The 15,773-nt window shown below is 42.9% G+C and overlaps 1 protein-coding gene across 1 annotated transcript in view; it reads left to right on the top strand.

Moving 5' to 3' along the window:
• Positions 1–3,021: 3,021 nt before the first annotated feature.
• Positions 3,022–15,773, top strand: part of LOC119431631 (uncharacterized) — a 62,021-nt gene continuing 49,269 nt past the window's right edge. The window contains exons 1-3 of the mRNA XM_049665017.1: positions 3,022–3,235; positions 3,473–3,534; positions 6,737–7,201. Coding sequence (XP_049520974.1) covers positions 3,109–3,235; positions 3,473–3,534; positions 6,737–7,201 — 654 coding nt within the window. The 5' untranslated portion in view covers positions 3,022–3,108. The remainder of the gene's footprint in view (positions 3,236–3,472; positions 3,535–6,736; positions 7,202–15,773) is intronic.

The following is a 15,773-nucleotide window of genomic DNA, read 5'->3' as shown; positions in this document are numbered from 1 at the left end:
CCTAATTGATAGCATCCGTTAGCAGGGGAAGTTTAAAGGTTTCAGGGCAAGTGGTCAACCACGCGAGAATACTGAAATTAAGTTGAACTGACAATTGGGAGAGTTGGTAAGGGTTCATCTCTTCGACAAGGCGCCACAGAAAGACACGAACACGGAATGACACTAAATGACACGACGCTTGTGTTCGAGTAGCGAGTTTTAGCGAGTTTGCGTTCCCCCAAGCGTTGGGGAACGCAAACTCCAGTGTGGGCCTTTCGCGATCTTTTGTGCTCCTTTGGGGTTCTTTTGTACTCCTGGCAGTTAGCGTCCCCCAACGCTTGGGTGCGGCTTACGTCCCTTAATCTAAACCTCGCTAATGCCATTCCGTTACTACAATAAGGCGATCCGCTGTGGCATTATTCAGAGGCTATGTGCTTATTCGAAACTTATCAGCATTTGACTGTAGCACCAGCAAGTAAGTGCTCAAGATTTTGGTCGTACATCAGCAAGAAAGCCACTATGGCGCGGGGTCGAGCGGACGCCCAACGAGAGAGGGCGCTAGGAGTCTCGTGTGCCAAATTGTAATGAAGTGGTGGAACTTCACCAAGGACTTAAGCAAGGATGCCCTCTGTCTCCATTGTTGTTCACGCTTTATGTTGAGGGCATAGAAAGACAACTCGAAAACAGTCAATTAGGATTTGATTTATCATACACGCGTAATGGACAAATGGTGCAACAGAAGGTCCCCGCACTAGTGTACGCGGATGACATAGTGCTACTAGCGGACAATGCAAGAGATTTACAGACACTGGCCAATGTGTGTGGGAAAGCAATGCCAAATCTAAGCCTTAAATTTAGCACAGAGAAATCGGGAATTATGATCTTTGATGAAGAGACGAGTACGTAACTACGTGGTGTCGATCCAACAGCAAGTCACACCCATAGTCAAGCAATATAAATACCTCGGCGTATACATAAACTACAGTGTACTAGAGCATTATCGTCACAGTAACTGCTACAAACTACCGCAAGCTGCTCACTTTGGTGGCGAACCAGCGCCCAAATTCATGCCATCTCGCGAGGTCATCGATAACGCCTCCCGAGCCGTCGCAGTCACAATGGTAAAGTTTTATATATATATATAGCACAAAATGCGAATTGACGCCTTTCCGGTAATACAGATAGCAAGAACTTATTTACACTATGCAGTGCAATAACCCGCATAGCGTAGGCGCAAGACTGCAAAACGTTTCAGGTGCAAATATTTGTAGCGCCATCTCTCGGAGGCGACATCAAGGGCTTCAAGCGGAGCCGTCATCTGAGCCCACTACCCCTATTCTAGAACACTATAACATAAACGAAGGAAAGACTTACCCAAGCACCCACCAAGATAATCTGAAAATAAAGGGGAAACGGCATGCAGCAATAATGAAACATGCGGCACTTTGGGGCCGCAATAAATATGAGGTGGTGCGTGGAATCTGGAAAGGAGTCGTGGTGCCAGCCCTGACGTTCACAAATGCCATTCTGTCTCTAAAATAGGATATATTGTCGGAGTTGGAAGTTAACCAAATATCGGTGGGCCGGTTGGCTTTGGGAGCCCACGGCAAAATCACAAATGAGGCAGTGCTAAGGGACATGGGTTGGGCCTCGTTTAAAGCCAGAGAAGCGCAGAGCAAAATTAGTTTTAAAGAATGACTCAGGAACATGGATCAAAATAAATGGGTGGCTAAATTGCACATCTGTACCTAAATAGCGTGGACACAGACTGGAGGAAGAGGTCGAGAAAGTTGGCAACCAAGTACAGGGTAATTGAATAGACAACCTGGAGTAATCAGAAAGAACGTGAGAGAAACAGAGACAGCGAACTGGGTGCAAAGAATGGAGACGAAAAGCACCATGGAGATTTACAAGAATGAGAAAACAAATTAATTAGAATGGAATATCTGTACGATAACACGAAGAGAAGTGCTTTGCTATTTGAGGCTCGAGCTGGTTGCCAATGGATAAAACAAAGTGGTGCAAATATTCGCAATTAGATGAGACATGTGTGTGATGCAGCAAAAAGCCGGAGACCACTCAGCACATCCTAATGGAATGCGAAGGCATTCACCCAGCGAGACCGGTACGTAACGTACAACTTCCTGAGGCGCTCGGATTTAAAAGTAGGCGGAAGCATCAACCGCTCAGCAGTCGACATAAGCAAGAGACGTTGAGAGTATTGGTGGAAAGAAAGCGGGGAAGAGATTGATACGACCGGATCCATTGCAAGCATAGGCAGCTTCTCTATCTACAAGGAAGATAGAGAAGATTAAAGATATATATACAAGAATGCCAGAAGGAAAAGAATTGATAGCATACCTGAGTAACTCAAGCAGGCTAGGCGACGGTTTGTCCCCGCCCCGTTTCAAAGGGGATGCCAATAAATCGTCATCATCATCATCATCCTTTTAGTCTGGCGGATCCCTACACAGACTACCAACATATGCTTTATCCTTTATATAGTAAATCACAAGCGTATAATCGTAAAATCACACGCACACACACACACACACACACACACACACACACACACACACACACACACACACACACACACACACACACACACACACACGCACACACACACACACACACGCACACACACACACACACACACACACACACACACACACACACACACACGCACACACACACACACACACACACACACACACACGCACGCACACGTGTGTATGTACACTAATGTACGTAAACTACGTAATGTACGTAAACTAACTTTCCAAGCTCAGAACCCTTGTCTAACTAACTCCTGAGTTCACACTCCGCAATTCCGCAGCTCAGCAATTAACAAGTAGATGGGCGACAAACCATATGCACATCGGCTTGCGTCGATGCAGCCACCCGCTCGGATACCGAAACCGCAACTCTCTTCTCTACGCTTCTACGCTGTTCGGCTAGATTTGGCCATGGAGAACCTGTTTTTCTTGGTCACGACGAAACTTTCTTGCCTGCGTCTGGCAACACGCGAGCAACGGTAAACGCGGTCGCCTCTGGTCGCCTCCCATGGCAGAGAGGGCTGGAGAGGGCTGTTAACAGGTGTCTGAACAGGCGCCACTTCAATTTACAATGACAAGCATAGAGGAATTTAACTTTGAACTTGTAAAGCAGTACTTGATAGACAAAGGAGGCAAAGTTACAAACCCAGAACTCGTAAAACACTTCAGACATTACTTGAACGATCCGGTTCACAAAGGTAAGAAAACTTCGGCTGCTGCCATTGTCGGACGTGTCTATCTGCCTTATTTCCGTGTTGCCATCGCATGTTCATTTGATATTGGTAGTGGACTGTGTCTTCTGACAGTGTTTAGATTTAGTCTTTAATTAATTACGCTAATGGTAGGCAAACAATCAGGATGTGCAATATTACATCGTCTTGTCATTGCCGGCGATCTCTGCAACTCTTAAGTAATACGATCTTTTTCTCTTGTAGATACCATCCGACAGAAGTTCAAGGACTTCGTCAACAGGTTAGCATGCGTGAGAGAAGAAAATGTGAGTAAATGAATGACGTTTTGCTTGAAGTTGTTGGAGAAATCGGTGATGGGGGAGCAGTCTTTCTCTCCTTGACCCCCTAACCGTAATTACTGTCTCGAAGGAAACTCTCACGTACGGGACATTTTAAGTGCAATTATTTTAAGGTGGGCTCTTCGAGTTTTGTTAAATCTGTGCCGTAACTGAGCTACCCTACCTTAGAGCACCTACGGTGTGCTGTCGTGCTATGAATCTTTTACGGGCAGATTTCGTCTGCCAACAGTAACGATAACGTGAGCTGTTGACACATTTCGCGAATTGCTGCTTACCGTTTATGGCGCGCGTCATTTATTCTATGACTTTTTTTCACTGTGGCACACTGTTAAGACAAGTCCATCTGTTGAATGTAAACACATTTCGCACCTGCGCTCCCCGCCCCCAATTGATTTCTGTTGTTGAATGGGTGTACGTAGCGCCGGAAAGCCGCAAGGGAGCGTTCTTAAGTCACTTATGATAGTGTAGTAGCTAATTGAAGAGTTGCGATCCCGTAAAACAGCGCGTATTCCTGGTGTTCAACCCGTTGTGCTCAGTGATGAATCATATGGCAATGACTGAAAGGCATTGTCGTGCCTGTTGAAGAATGCCACTCCTTGAGGGGAATTTTAGTTCGGACCTTTAATTTTTTAATTGTGTGAATAATGTGTATTCTTACCTCAGTGAACATGGGTTGTTGTGTTGTGCAATGTTAACCATTGTGTTGCACTTATGACATGACGGTTGCAAGCAGAACATTTTTTTTCTTTTTTTACTTCAGTGTCTGTGAAAAAAAAAAAGAGCATAATAGTTACTGACATCATTAAATAAATTTTGTTGAAATTCCCCCCCATTAGGACATCTTTAATGCCTTATTTTGCTGTTTGGATTACAGAACACAATACTCATCATATTCGATACACATAATGGCCCATTCACACTTGCGACTAGGCGAGGTCGTGCGACCAAGTTGGTTGCAAAGCGACCAGTCGCAAGTAGTCACAAATGGTCGCTTTTCTAGAAATGTGACCGTTTCGGGCCAGTCGCTCACTGCTCGATTTTTCAGTCGCGCGACCGCAGTCGCAGAACAGCTGAACCAATCAGATGCGAAGGAACAGGACATCCGTATACGCTGACGCTTATTTTACGCGGCGATGACATTTCAAGCAGACGTGAACAGCATATCGTGATACATTTCGGTTTAGCGACTCGTCGGTCGCATTTGTAAAGGCTCATTCACACCGGCGACTGACAGTGGTCGCGCGACCAAGTTGGTCGCAAATGGTCGCTTTTCTCGAAAAGCGACCATTTTGGGCCAGTCGCTCACTGCTCGATTTTTCAGTCGCGCGACCGTGGTCGCAAAGCTGCTCAACCAATCAGCGCCGCGCCGAAAGTGATGTGTGTCGTTGTCCACGCCAAATGCAATGTCCGCGCCACGATATGCAGGCTACAGGCCGGTAATTGGTGTCTTGTCTTGTGATTCTGGGACGCAGCATTTGCAGCAACGTGTCGAATGTACATTCGCTGGAAGCTAAACACCAGGAAAAGAAAGCACAACACAAACCCTTTTTCCAGCTGCCTGTTCGTTGGATGAGCACGCCACCCAAAGGTGAACAGCGGGTGAACAGCTTTGCTTTAATATTATGCACCGAATAACACGCAATGCGAACTAGAAATTACAGCTTGCTCTCGATAATACTCGTTGTCATGTGCACAAAGTTCGGGCAGGAGGCGGCTTGCGTGGCCGGTCACTTCACGCGAGCGGAGGCACGGGCGCACCCACGAGCGTCGCATTTTCTTCGGAGGCTTCCGCGCTGCCACAGCTGACACCCCGGCGAAGCACATCAGCACAGGGACGACATCTTCCTGTTCGCTCGAATCAAAATCCATGGCTGTTGCCGGAACGCGAAACCAATTTACACAGTGCCAGCTAAGTGCGCGCTAACTGCGTAGATCCCTAGAATTCTCGCTGAAGAACGAGAATGTCTGGGATTACGACTTGCAGGTCGCGCTCAGCCGGGCTTGCCGGTGTGAACATCAGTCGCCTTCGGTCGCTTTTTGTTCGCGAGTCGCAAATGGTCGCGCGACCTCCTCAAGTCGCTGGTGTGAATGAGCCTTAAGTGTGAACATTCGTTCGTCTTGAGTAGTTTTCTGGTCGCCAGTTGCAATTGGTCGCGCGACCTCGCCTAGTCGCAAGTGTGAATGGGCCCCAACTCACCAAAGGCAAACATATCTTTAAGTTTGCTGGCCCTATTAATAGCTGATCAATGTTTACATATGGCTCAGGTCGTTTCAGTGCTTGTCACTATCGGGATAACTACTTCAAGAAAGTGGGAAGTATTGTACCTGTCGTGATATTTTATAGCAATATGTACTGGCTGTATTGAAAAATGTCTGCGGTGTTGTTGAGGGGAGGATGACGCTGACAAAGAGGCATGCTTGGCCCAGCCAAATACGCAGTAGCTGTTAAAGTAGTGAAGAGTAAACAAGGTGTCATGTGGAACGGAAGTGACAAAACTTCATATTTAGCTTTGCTTAAGTATCCCACCAAGATATATGTATACATGGCGAAAGTACATCATGCGAGCATGTAGGTCTCAGCAGCTTACTTAGCGCCACCTGCTCGAGAAGACATGCACTTCACCGCACAACGACGGTGTCTGGATTATGAAATGACAACATTATTGGCTTCAAAATGCTTATGCCCTTGTTGATCTGCAGATTTAAGGCCCCTTCATATTAGTATCACCTGGTGTTAGTGTCATTCATAGACGAGCTTCTTGTGATATTCACTGTAGTATGCACTTGTTATCACCACATTTCTCAGAAACGGTTATTTATTATTTGATAACATTCTCTCATATTTATGATATTGAGTATTAGAATTTAGTGGATGCATTGATACGGGGTTCATTTGCATTTTGCTGTGAAATAAGGAAATTTTGCAGTGCCTTGGGCACATGCTAAATGCCCTCATATGCCTTTGAAACTGCATTCCACATGTTCGATACTGTCGATAGTCTTGAATGTGATGCAACATTATATTGCACACTCTTGGGGCAGTTTCACATTTCCCAAAAGTGTAATACAAACAAATACCTTTGCATAATTTGTTTGAATAACCAAAGAGCAAATGCTATTTCATGTTAAATCCTCTAATTTGAACAAGTATTTTCTTGTGATTTTACAGGGCACAAAGTACTTGATCCTACGCAATGAATACTTCGAAGAGCTCCACAACAGCAGGCGGGACCTTTCACTTCCATCATACTCTGCAGTGGAAGAACCTGACAATTGTGGTGGATTCATGTGCCAAGACCACTGTGCTGAGTATTTTTCACCTCCAATCGGCCAAACTCCACAGCCTCCACAGTGGAGGCATTACTCCCCGGACTGTCCAATCACAGCAAACGAGTGCCCACCTCTTTCTCCAGTGGGTGTCAGCCGCATACAATCGAGTCCATGTCTTCTTGTGGAGGATAACTGCTATGAAGATGTCCCACCTCCACTACCTCAAAAAAAGCACTCTTTTGGTGGGAGTCCTAAAAGGCCTGACATGCCCCTGCCACCTCCGAGGGGCCGGAAAAACCATGGTCGCCGAGGGTCACAAGTTGAGGAACGCGTCCGGCAGTTCAGTGTTGAAAAAGAGCTTGAGGTGAGTGAATATTGCATGTAAGACTGCTGAAAAAAATATTTATTTGGTGTCAGTGTAGCTCTGTCCTATATTAAAGGGACCTGAAACAATTCTTATCACAGCTGTGAAAGGTGTGTGAAGTGTCAATGTCTAATACAAAGATTACTTTACGGTAGACATTTTTGAATTAAATTCTGCTGAAGTTTTTGAAAGCAGCAGTACTTTCTGGTTGGCTAGTTGCTTATCAGAAACCATTACAAGCATTGGCAAACCGATAGGACAAAGGTGGAGAGATCAAGATTGTGCTAGTTCTACCGTTACTCAGCATGGTGAGTCAGTGGCTGAGGTATTCTGCTGCTGAGCTCAAGGTGATGAGTTTGTGTTGCAGGTGGTGGCAGTCATATTTTAGTGTGGGTAAAGTGGAAAAACGCTCGCGTGTGAAGATTTTGATTCATGTTATAATTCGGTAAAAGTTAGGACTATTCACAAAAGTCTCCTTCATAGCCCATAGTGCAATGTTGAATGGTAAATGTATTAATCAATTGGTTAGTCAGTCGTTCCTGGCCATTGTCAGCAAATGTGACTGTGATAAATGGCCCAGAAGTAACAACAAAGGACAAGCACTCCTATTGCAAGTCCGAATCTTTCAAATGAGCGCACAAGAGCGCATGTTTGAATTTAAATAAGAGTAAGGAGAGGTCTTTAAAAATATTGAAGTGAGTAACAGAAGAAGAAAGGCTGTGACTGTCAGGGATGTGCGAATAGTGAACTTTTCTAGTTGAAGTGTAATTTTCTCCTCAGAACTTGCTTCAAGTATCAAATTTGAATGTAGAAAAACTACGTGGAGCTAGCGTACTAATCAACACAGTCCCCCTATGAAGAGGATGCTCTCGCGCCATCTGCAGCAGTGGTTCAGTGGCTATAGCATTCTGCTGCGGAGTATGAATTAACGGGCCTCATTCTGATGGGGGCAATATGCAGAGACTTTCATGTGTATACATTAGGCGAAGAGTGAAGAACCAGAGGTCACCCGCTGCGATGGCTTAGCGGCTATGGCGTTGCGCTCTAAACACGGAGTCACGGGTTCGGTTCCTGATTGCGGCGTCCGCATTTCGATGTGGGCAAAATGCACAAATGCTTGGAGACTGTGCATTGGGTGCATGCTAAAGAACCCCAGCTTGTCGCAATGAATGTGGAGTCCCTCACTATGCATGTGCCTGATAATCATTTCGTGGTTTTAGCACATAAATCATCAGAATTATTTTATGACACAGAGGTGCTCAGATTTTTAACTCATTAATTTCCCTTAAAAATGGAAGCTGGTGCCATATCTTGTTCGATCAGTGACCATCACCCAGTGTTATGCTTCACGGATAAGCCTATGCTTACAACAATTCAAAAACTTACATTAGGTACCAGTGCATGACTGAAACCACACTTGAGTCCTTTAGATGAGCACTGAAAGAAAACAATTGGGGTAGTACTTATAGGCTAAATGATGCAAATAAGGCTTATGATGAGTTATGACATTATATTCCTTACAAAAGTACGTAGACAAACATAGAATTCGTAAACCCTGTATTACACCAACGTTGCGACAGCAAATCTAAACAAAAGTTATTTAGGACATTTCTTAAAAGGCACTCAATTGATGACTTGAAAGCTTTTAAACAGTATTGCAATAAGTTAAATGAACAGTTACGATTGGGCCGAGCCGATTATTACTCGAGCTTTCTGGAACTTAGCAGTGGCCGACATGATCTTATCTGGTCTGGTTTAAACGTATTGCTACACCGTGATTAATAGCATACTACACTTAAGGATCTGCAGGACAGATCCTTAAGTGTAGCAAGTGTCCTTATCTGGGACAGAGCTAGCGAATGTGTTTACTGATTTCTTTACATCTGTGGTCTCTAGCTGGTCGGTATATGATGCGTTCGATTATATGAAAACTCAAAATGAAATAAATACATTTTTATAGCTTGTTACAACATGAGAAGTAATATCTGTAATTAAAAATTTCTATAACAGCAGTAGCCATGACATTGACAATATACAAGAATGACCTGTGAAATATGTCGCTGAAATAGCACCAATCCTCACACATATATTTAGTATCGGCTTAAGTACAGGAGTATTTCTTGTAAACGTACAAGTTGTGGAAATCACAGTTCTTTATAAAAAGGGAGACTGCAGTGACCTTGGAAATTACTGACCTGTGTCAGTGCTTCCAATTTTTTCAGAAGCCTTTAAAAAACTTTTGTATATTAGGCTGAATCCGAATCAATTTCGATTCTGTAAAAGCAAGTCCACTGAACTAGTGCTACTTGAACAAAAAGAATATATTCTAACACAATTTTGAAAATATGGATTTGTTGTGGGCATCCTCATAGATTTTCCAAGGCTTTTGACTTACTTAATCATAAATTGCTTCTAAAGAAACTATGGCACTATGGCATTATTGGTCATGCTGCTCAAATAATACAGTCATATTTAGGTTACAGAATGCAGGTCATTCATATAAACAATGTTAATTCTGAAATGAAGCTTCTAATATCAGGTGTCCCACAAGGGAGCATATTAGGACTGTTACTATTAAATCTATACCTTCATGACATTGTAAAAGTTAGCCCCGTGGCTAAAATGATTATTTACGTTGATGATACAAGCATTTTCTATTCAGGACATGACCTAGATCGGCTTGTAGAAGAGTGCAATCAGACAACGGGATAGCACTTCAGAAATGGTCTGATTCTAATTATATGCAAATAAACAAAAATAAAATAAGGCAGTTGTAATTTGACCAAAAAACAAACCAGCTATTCTACACCAAAGTAGTATTGTACTAAATTTGCTAGAGATAGAGATTGTAGATAATTTTCAATCCTTGGGTGTTGTGCTCTCGGCGAGTATGTCATGCGGAAACTGCACTAGCTATCTCGTAACAAAACTGTCTCAAGTTACCGGTTTAGTAGGTCGTATTTGGTCTCTTCTTCCAAACCCCATAAAATTATTATTGTATAACTCTCTGGTCTATTCTCACCTTAGTTACTGTCACTTAGTGTGGGGTACGGCGACCCAGACCTGCATAAAATGAATTCACATTACAAAAAAAAAATGTGTGACATGTTTTTAATGTACCCTACAGAGCACTGAGTGTGCACTTCTTTCTCGAAACAGGCGTAATAAAAATACATAACTGGTAAAATATTGTTTGTGTATAAACAGGAAATACAAGATAGTGTAAATCATATACGAAATTTCGTTTAGCTATAAGAAAGCAAAGTCATTAATACTACACGACACAGTAAAGATTGGTCAGAGCCTTTATCTCACCTAAACTCTGGAATGGAGCGTATACAATATCATACGCTGCCTTTTCTCCTAAACACATCAGTGTGTGAATTTCAACTTGCTTAAATGTAGTTACCGGGAGTTGAGTGAAATGTATGGGAAAATATATATTTTACATTTTTTTAGTCTGTGGTTTGTGCCATTCACTTAATATGTGCAATTTGCAACTTTGATGTACTGTATGTTGTTTTTGCTGCTGCCTAGATAATGGGGGCTGCAGCTTTGTCAAGCTCTTTAGGACAGCTTTTTCTGCAGCTCCTTTGTCTTCGTTTTCATTTCAAGATGGAAATAAACATAATAATAATAATAATAATAATTATTATTATTATTAATGGAGTCCTCCATTACTGCGTCTCTCATAACCCACTTTTAAGATTCGCAATATACACAACGTTCTATTAGTTGTTAGTCAATACAAATTTAGTTAATGCTGTACTGGCTTTTGTTTTTTGGTATAGTATAAGGGTGGCCCTAGATAAACCGAACCCAAAGCAAGTGAAGAACACATGAACTGTATGGCGATATTATACAAGTTATATACACAGTGAACACAGTGCATTACATTGCAAACATCTTCCAGCCCTTTGTAGAGTGACTGATGCCAGCCAAGCTATGTTTCGTGTAATAATATTGCCGTACAGTTCATGTGTTCTTCACATGCTTTGGGTTTGGTTTATATCTTGGGCCATTTGTACAACCCCTTCAAGCTAGCCAGCTGTATGACGTAATAGTTCAGCGGAAATCTGCTAGGTGGATTTCCCTTTAAGCTAGCTTTAAGTTTCCCTTTAAAGCTAGCCAGCTACATGTAAGATGTCACTTACATGTTTAAACACTTCTGGAGGGACCTATGCTGCAAGTTTGAATATATGTAAAGTATTTTAGTAAAAAGGAGTTGGGTAAGGTAGATGGTCGTGTATTTGCTTTTAGTGTCAGTATGTCATCATGTAGTAGATTGACTTTCATCCTTGTTTACGTAAATGTTTTACATTGGCCATATTTTTCAAGTGGCTGGATATGTGCTTTCCAAGTATGCTAGACGTGAAATAGATGATTATCTCATATCTGACATTGCTGTAGAAAGTTCTCACATAGAGTCCACATTCTGTAAATTTGACAAAACGCACTGAAGAATTGAGCATTCTCAACCCTTCCTGCAGCTGTACGCTTTTCATGATTCTGGAGAAGCAAGAAATGTGGTGAAATAAAAATTTTTAATGGGCAGAATTAATTGGTGCCTGAAGGGGATAATTATGTCATATTATTATGTAAATAACTTTCGCTACAAACTTGGTAGTCAACCTATGCTCTGTCTCTTTATTGTTTTTTGGCTTTATTGTTTTCTAGCAAGGGCTATAATTCTAAAAAGTTATACTCACAACTGCTAAGATTATGTGTTAGGTCCTTTATACTTCACTTGTACCCTGTGATGGATGAAAAACATGATGTGGCAGAGACAAAGGTGATAATGTCAAGGTGTATTAAGGGGCCCCGCACCAGATTTGGGCATAGCAAACAGACAAGTGTGGTTTCTAGATCATGCGCTGACAGTGGTGTCTGCGTAGTATTACCATGGCCGCTGGATAAAAAAAAGGTACGGCCTGCCGCGTCGGGCACGCTGCTATGGGAGCGAACGTGACGGCCGTAGTTGAATTGTCGGCCGCTTGGCTGTGCCGAACGGTGCTAGCTGAGGGGGATGAAACGCTTCGGCTTGCACGCGCGCCGGCATTCCAAGCGCGTTCCTGACACATTTGCTATGCCGATGCCAGACAACAGACCCCGGCGGGTGGTGCCGCGGCAGATCACACCGTTTTTGATGCACACGGCAGGCCGCACCTTTTTTTTTTATCCAGCGGCGCTGGTATTACACGAATCTGTGTGCCCTGAAAACAGCATTGATGTCAAGGGCTGGTATTTTTTAGCAATGCATTATGCTTTATTCTATACTAGTCTTATCATCCACTGCTCACGGCCGGCTGTTCCCGTTGATAACATGAGCGGACCGTCGCTCTGACCACTGACCAAGCGCGAAAAGGCATTAGCATCGGAAAGGCATCGCTACAAAATACCGGCCAAGCTGTTTTAAGGGCCCCACACCAGGTTTGGGCATTGCAAACAGACAAGTGTGGTGCATAGATAACACACTGACAATCGGGTCTGCAAGATATTACATCCATGTGGGCAGTGAAAACAGCAGAAAGTTCAAATGACAGCCCACACACCCTTAATTTCAAAGAAGCCCTGCTTCCCGGGAGATGACGTCATGCTGAATGCCTGCAACGTTACTGATCGTGACACATGACTTCAGTAGATCATTGAATGCTGCTGTAGTTATTTGTCTGATGGTGTTGTTTCATTATATAGTTTCGAGTTTAGAGGAACATTAAAAATTTAAAAGAGACGTCTATGATGCTTCTTTAACAAGTGCGGCAAGTTGGACGAGTTGGTAAAGTTGCATGGTGATGAATAAACATTGCGAAGAAGCGCATATATGCGCTTCTTCACAATGCGGACTTATAAGAGAAAGGACGTAACAAGTGCTATCTCGTTTCCACCGCACACTACCATGGTCACGTGCTTGTTTTCTCACATTCGTTAAGACTACCTATCGTTTGGCCGCATAAAAAAGTACATATTTTCCAACATTTCCTTTTCCATATGCATATTTTTAGTTACCTTGCTGAGTGTCATTCTCTATCTGATAGTTAATTTTTTCGGTGCATAACAGCACCAATGAGAAAAAGATAGGAACTCCCACACAGAATGTGCAAAACTGCTGCCACAAGTGTGCCATGCAGCAAGAATGGAAGAGAAGAAATAAAGGGGGCCGAGGTTGTGCATAACAGAGAAGGAACGTTGCTTGTGGATGCTTGTTGAAGCAAAGGGAGAGAGTGGTTGGCAGTCAAGCTTGCCTCCTGGCAGCATGGCATCGCGACTTCTCTGCTTCTCCTGTCGGCTGTTGAAATATAATTTGAAAAATCCTTGCTGTGCAATAATCCCTATACATCACGTTACTAATTCACATAATGTATAACCAAAATTTCTGATGGGGCCGGGTGAGGGGCCTTTTAAAGACTGTGACAAGCCCTGCTTAACATTAAATGTGGGCATTGTTATCAGTGGGAAATATAGATTCACTATTGTATTTTGCTGTAATGAATCGCTAGATGGCTTGCTTCTGTTGCAAAGGCTGAAATTTGTCAGGCATATGACACTAGAGCACTCCGTTCAAGCAAATTTAGCTCTCTAGAGGACCCCTGTGCGTCTGTAGTTTAAAAACCTGGGAAAACGGAAAGATGAAAGGTACACCCATTTTTTGGTGGAATTTCTCTTTTGCTAGATATAACAGATTCTTCGAAATTTTCTGTAAGAACTCGGAGGAATAGAACGAAATTTTCTGTAAGAACTCGGAATATACAATTTGATTGAATCAGATTGTATATTAAAATTGTAATAGTTCTGTTTTAATATGAGGCAATGTTTATTTCCTACCAGGCACATTGTGGTAGGTATATATGTTCAGTTTGTGTTTGTTTTGGGTCCTCTTCAATAAAAAAATAAAAAATTGTGCCCGATGGTGGGGTTTAATCAGGGTACCCAAGCACAAGAGCTCAATGCTCTACCCATTAATCCGCAGACACATGTATACTTCTCTCGTGCCAACACCAACTAGCTCTTTGAGATTATTGGCCATGCATCACTCTGCACAGCAACAATTTAATTACGAGAGCAAAAGCACAGGCATGCATGCCAGTTACGATTAAGCGACAGATGCAGGAATGGACTGTGGGAAATAAATGTTAAACTTTCCACTATCCTTTGCATGCGTCACTATATGATGCTATGTGACACTGCACCACCCTTGGGATTGGCCCATTTTCCTTAGTTCTTTCCCTGTGGCAGCTAACACTTTGAACCCGACACGGTAGCCTGGCTATGGCATAGCACTGCTGAACCCGAGAGTTGTGGGTTCAATCCCAGCCGCGGTGGCCGCATTTCGATGGGGGTGAAATGCAATACGTCTCATGTACTTAGATTTAGGTGCTTGTTAAAGAATCCGAGGTGGTCAGAATTACTCCAAGGTTCCCCACTACGGCGTGTCTCATAATCGTATCGTGGTTTGGCATGTAACACCCCAGAATTCAATTTTAACTTTTTTTTAGCACTTTGAATTCTATGTGATGTGTCACTTTTTGCGCTGCCCAGGTCGTAATGGAACAGGTTATAACATTTCTTGCTCGGAGTATAATAAATAATTCGTCATACCATCGTTGGCAGTTTGCTGTTGTCATCACACACACGCTCGCCTTACACAAACATGTTGGCCCATCTGGTAACACTTAGCAAAACCTCAAATAATGCTGAATAGCCAGGTAACTGCAAAAGGCTTCACATAATGTTGATTTCCACATGCTTGGGATCTGAAGCAATTTTATTTTTGCAGACGAGAAGCTTTCAGGTCCTTTACAGAAAGTAAACCAGAAAGAGTCACTGGTACAAACACTTCTTTCAGCATATTTGCAACAAATGAATCTGAAAATTCATTTGGCAAGCTTCACATCACTTTTTATGACAGAAATTTGTTACCCAATGTGCTTCATCATCTTATGATTGGTAATTAACCACTCTTATTGATAGCTGTTAGTGCTGTGCAAAAAGTGCGATTCAGAGCTTTTAGACAAGCAGTTTCATCCAGTGTTTAGCCTTTAAGATTATGATCTCTCTATTTCAGTTTTTCTTGTTATTTATTGCATTGGGAAGCCCTAAGTGAAGAAACTCTGGCCACTAAATTGTCAGGTACATATTCCAGCACATGTGCACCCAAAACGAGCTGTAATCAGGCTCTTTGTCCTCCTGCTAGTATGTTGAACCAGCACTGAACTGGAACGCTACAATTTTTCTTACTACAGACTGAAAACAAAGCAAAAAAAAATACTCTATAAAGCTTCACAGTTACCAAAAAACTTGTGTACACAGACTACTTTCCTGCTCAAGCGTAGAGCACTCAGGGTGAAGTCTGCTGCACCTGTTAATATGCCTCTGGTACTTTTTCTTCTTCTTCTCTGTGTACTGTTCTGTGAAATTTGACCCTGTTGTAGCTCAGCACTGGGCACTTCCTTGCACCCGTTTTCTAGGATCTTTTCGGCAAGAGTGTTTAGGGGTCTGTATAGCTTTGCAAGATAGCCACTTTAGAAAGGTGAGAACAGTTATTTATGGCTCTCAGTTCAGGTCAACCACCTTC

Source organism: Dermacentor silvarum, chromosome 1, assembly GCF_013339745.2.
Source record: "Dermacentor silvarum isolate Dsil-2018 chromosome 1, BIME_Dsil_1.4, whole genome shotgun sequence".
Lineage (NCBI taxonomy): Eukaryota > Metazoa > Arthropoda > Arachnida > Ixodida > Ixodidae > Dermacentor > Dermacentor silvarum.
This window is presented reverse-complemented; position numbering and strand designations above follow the sequence as displayed.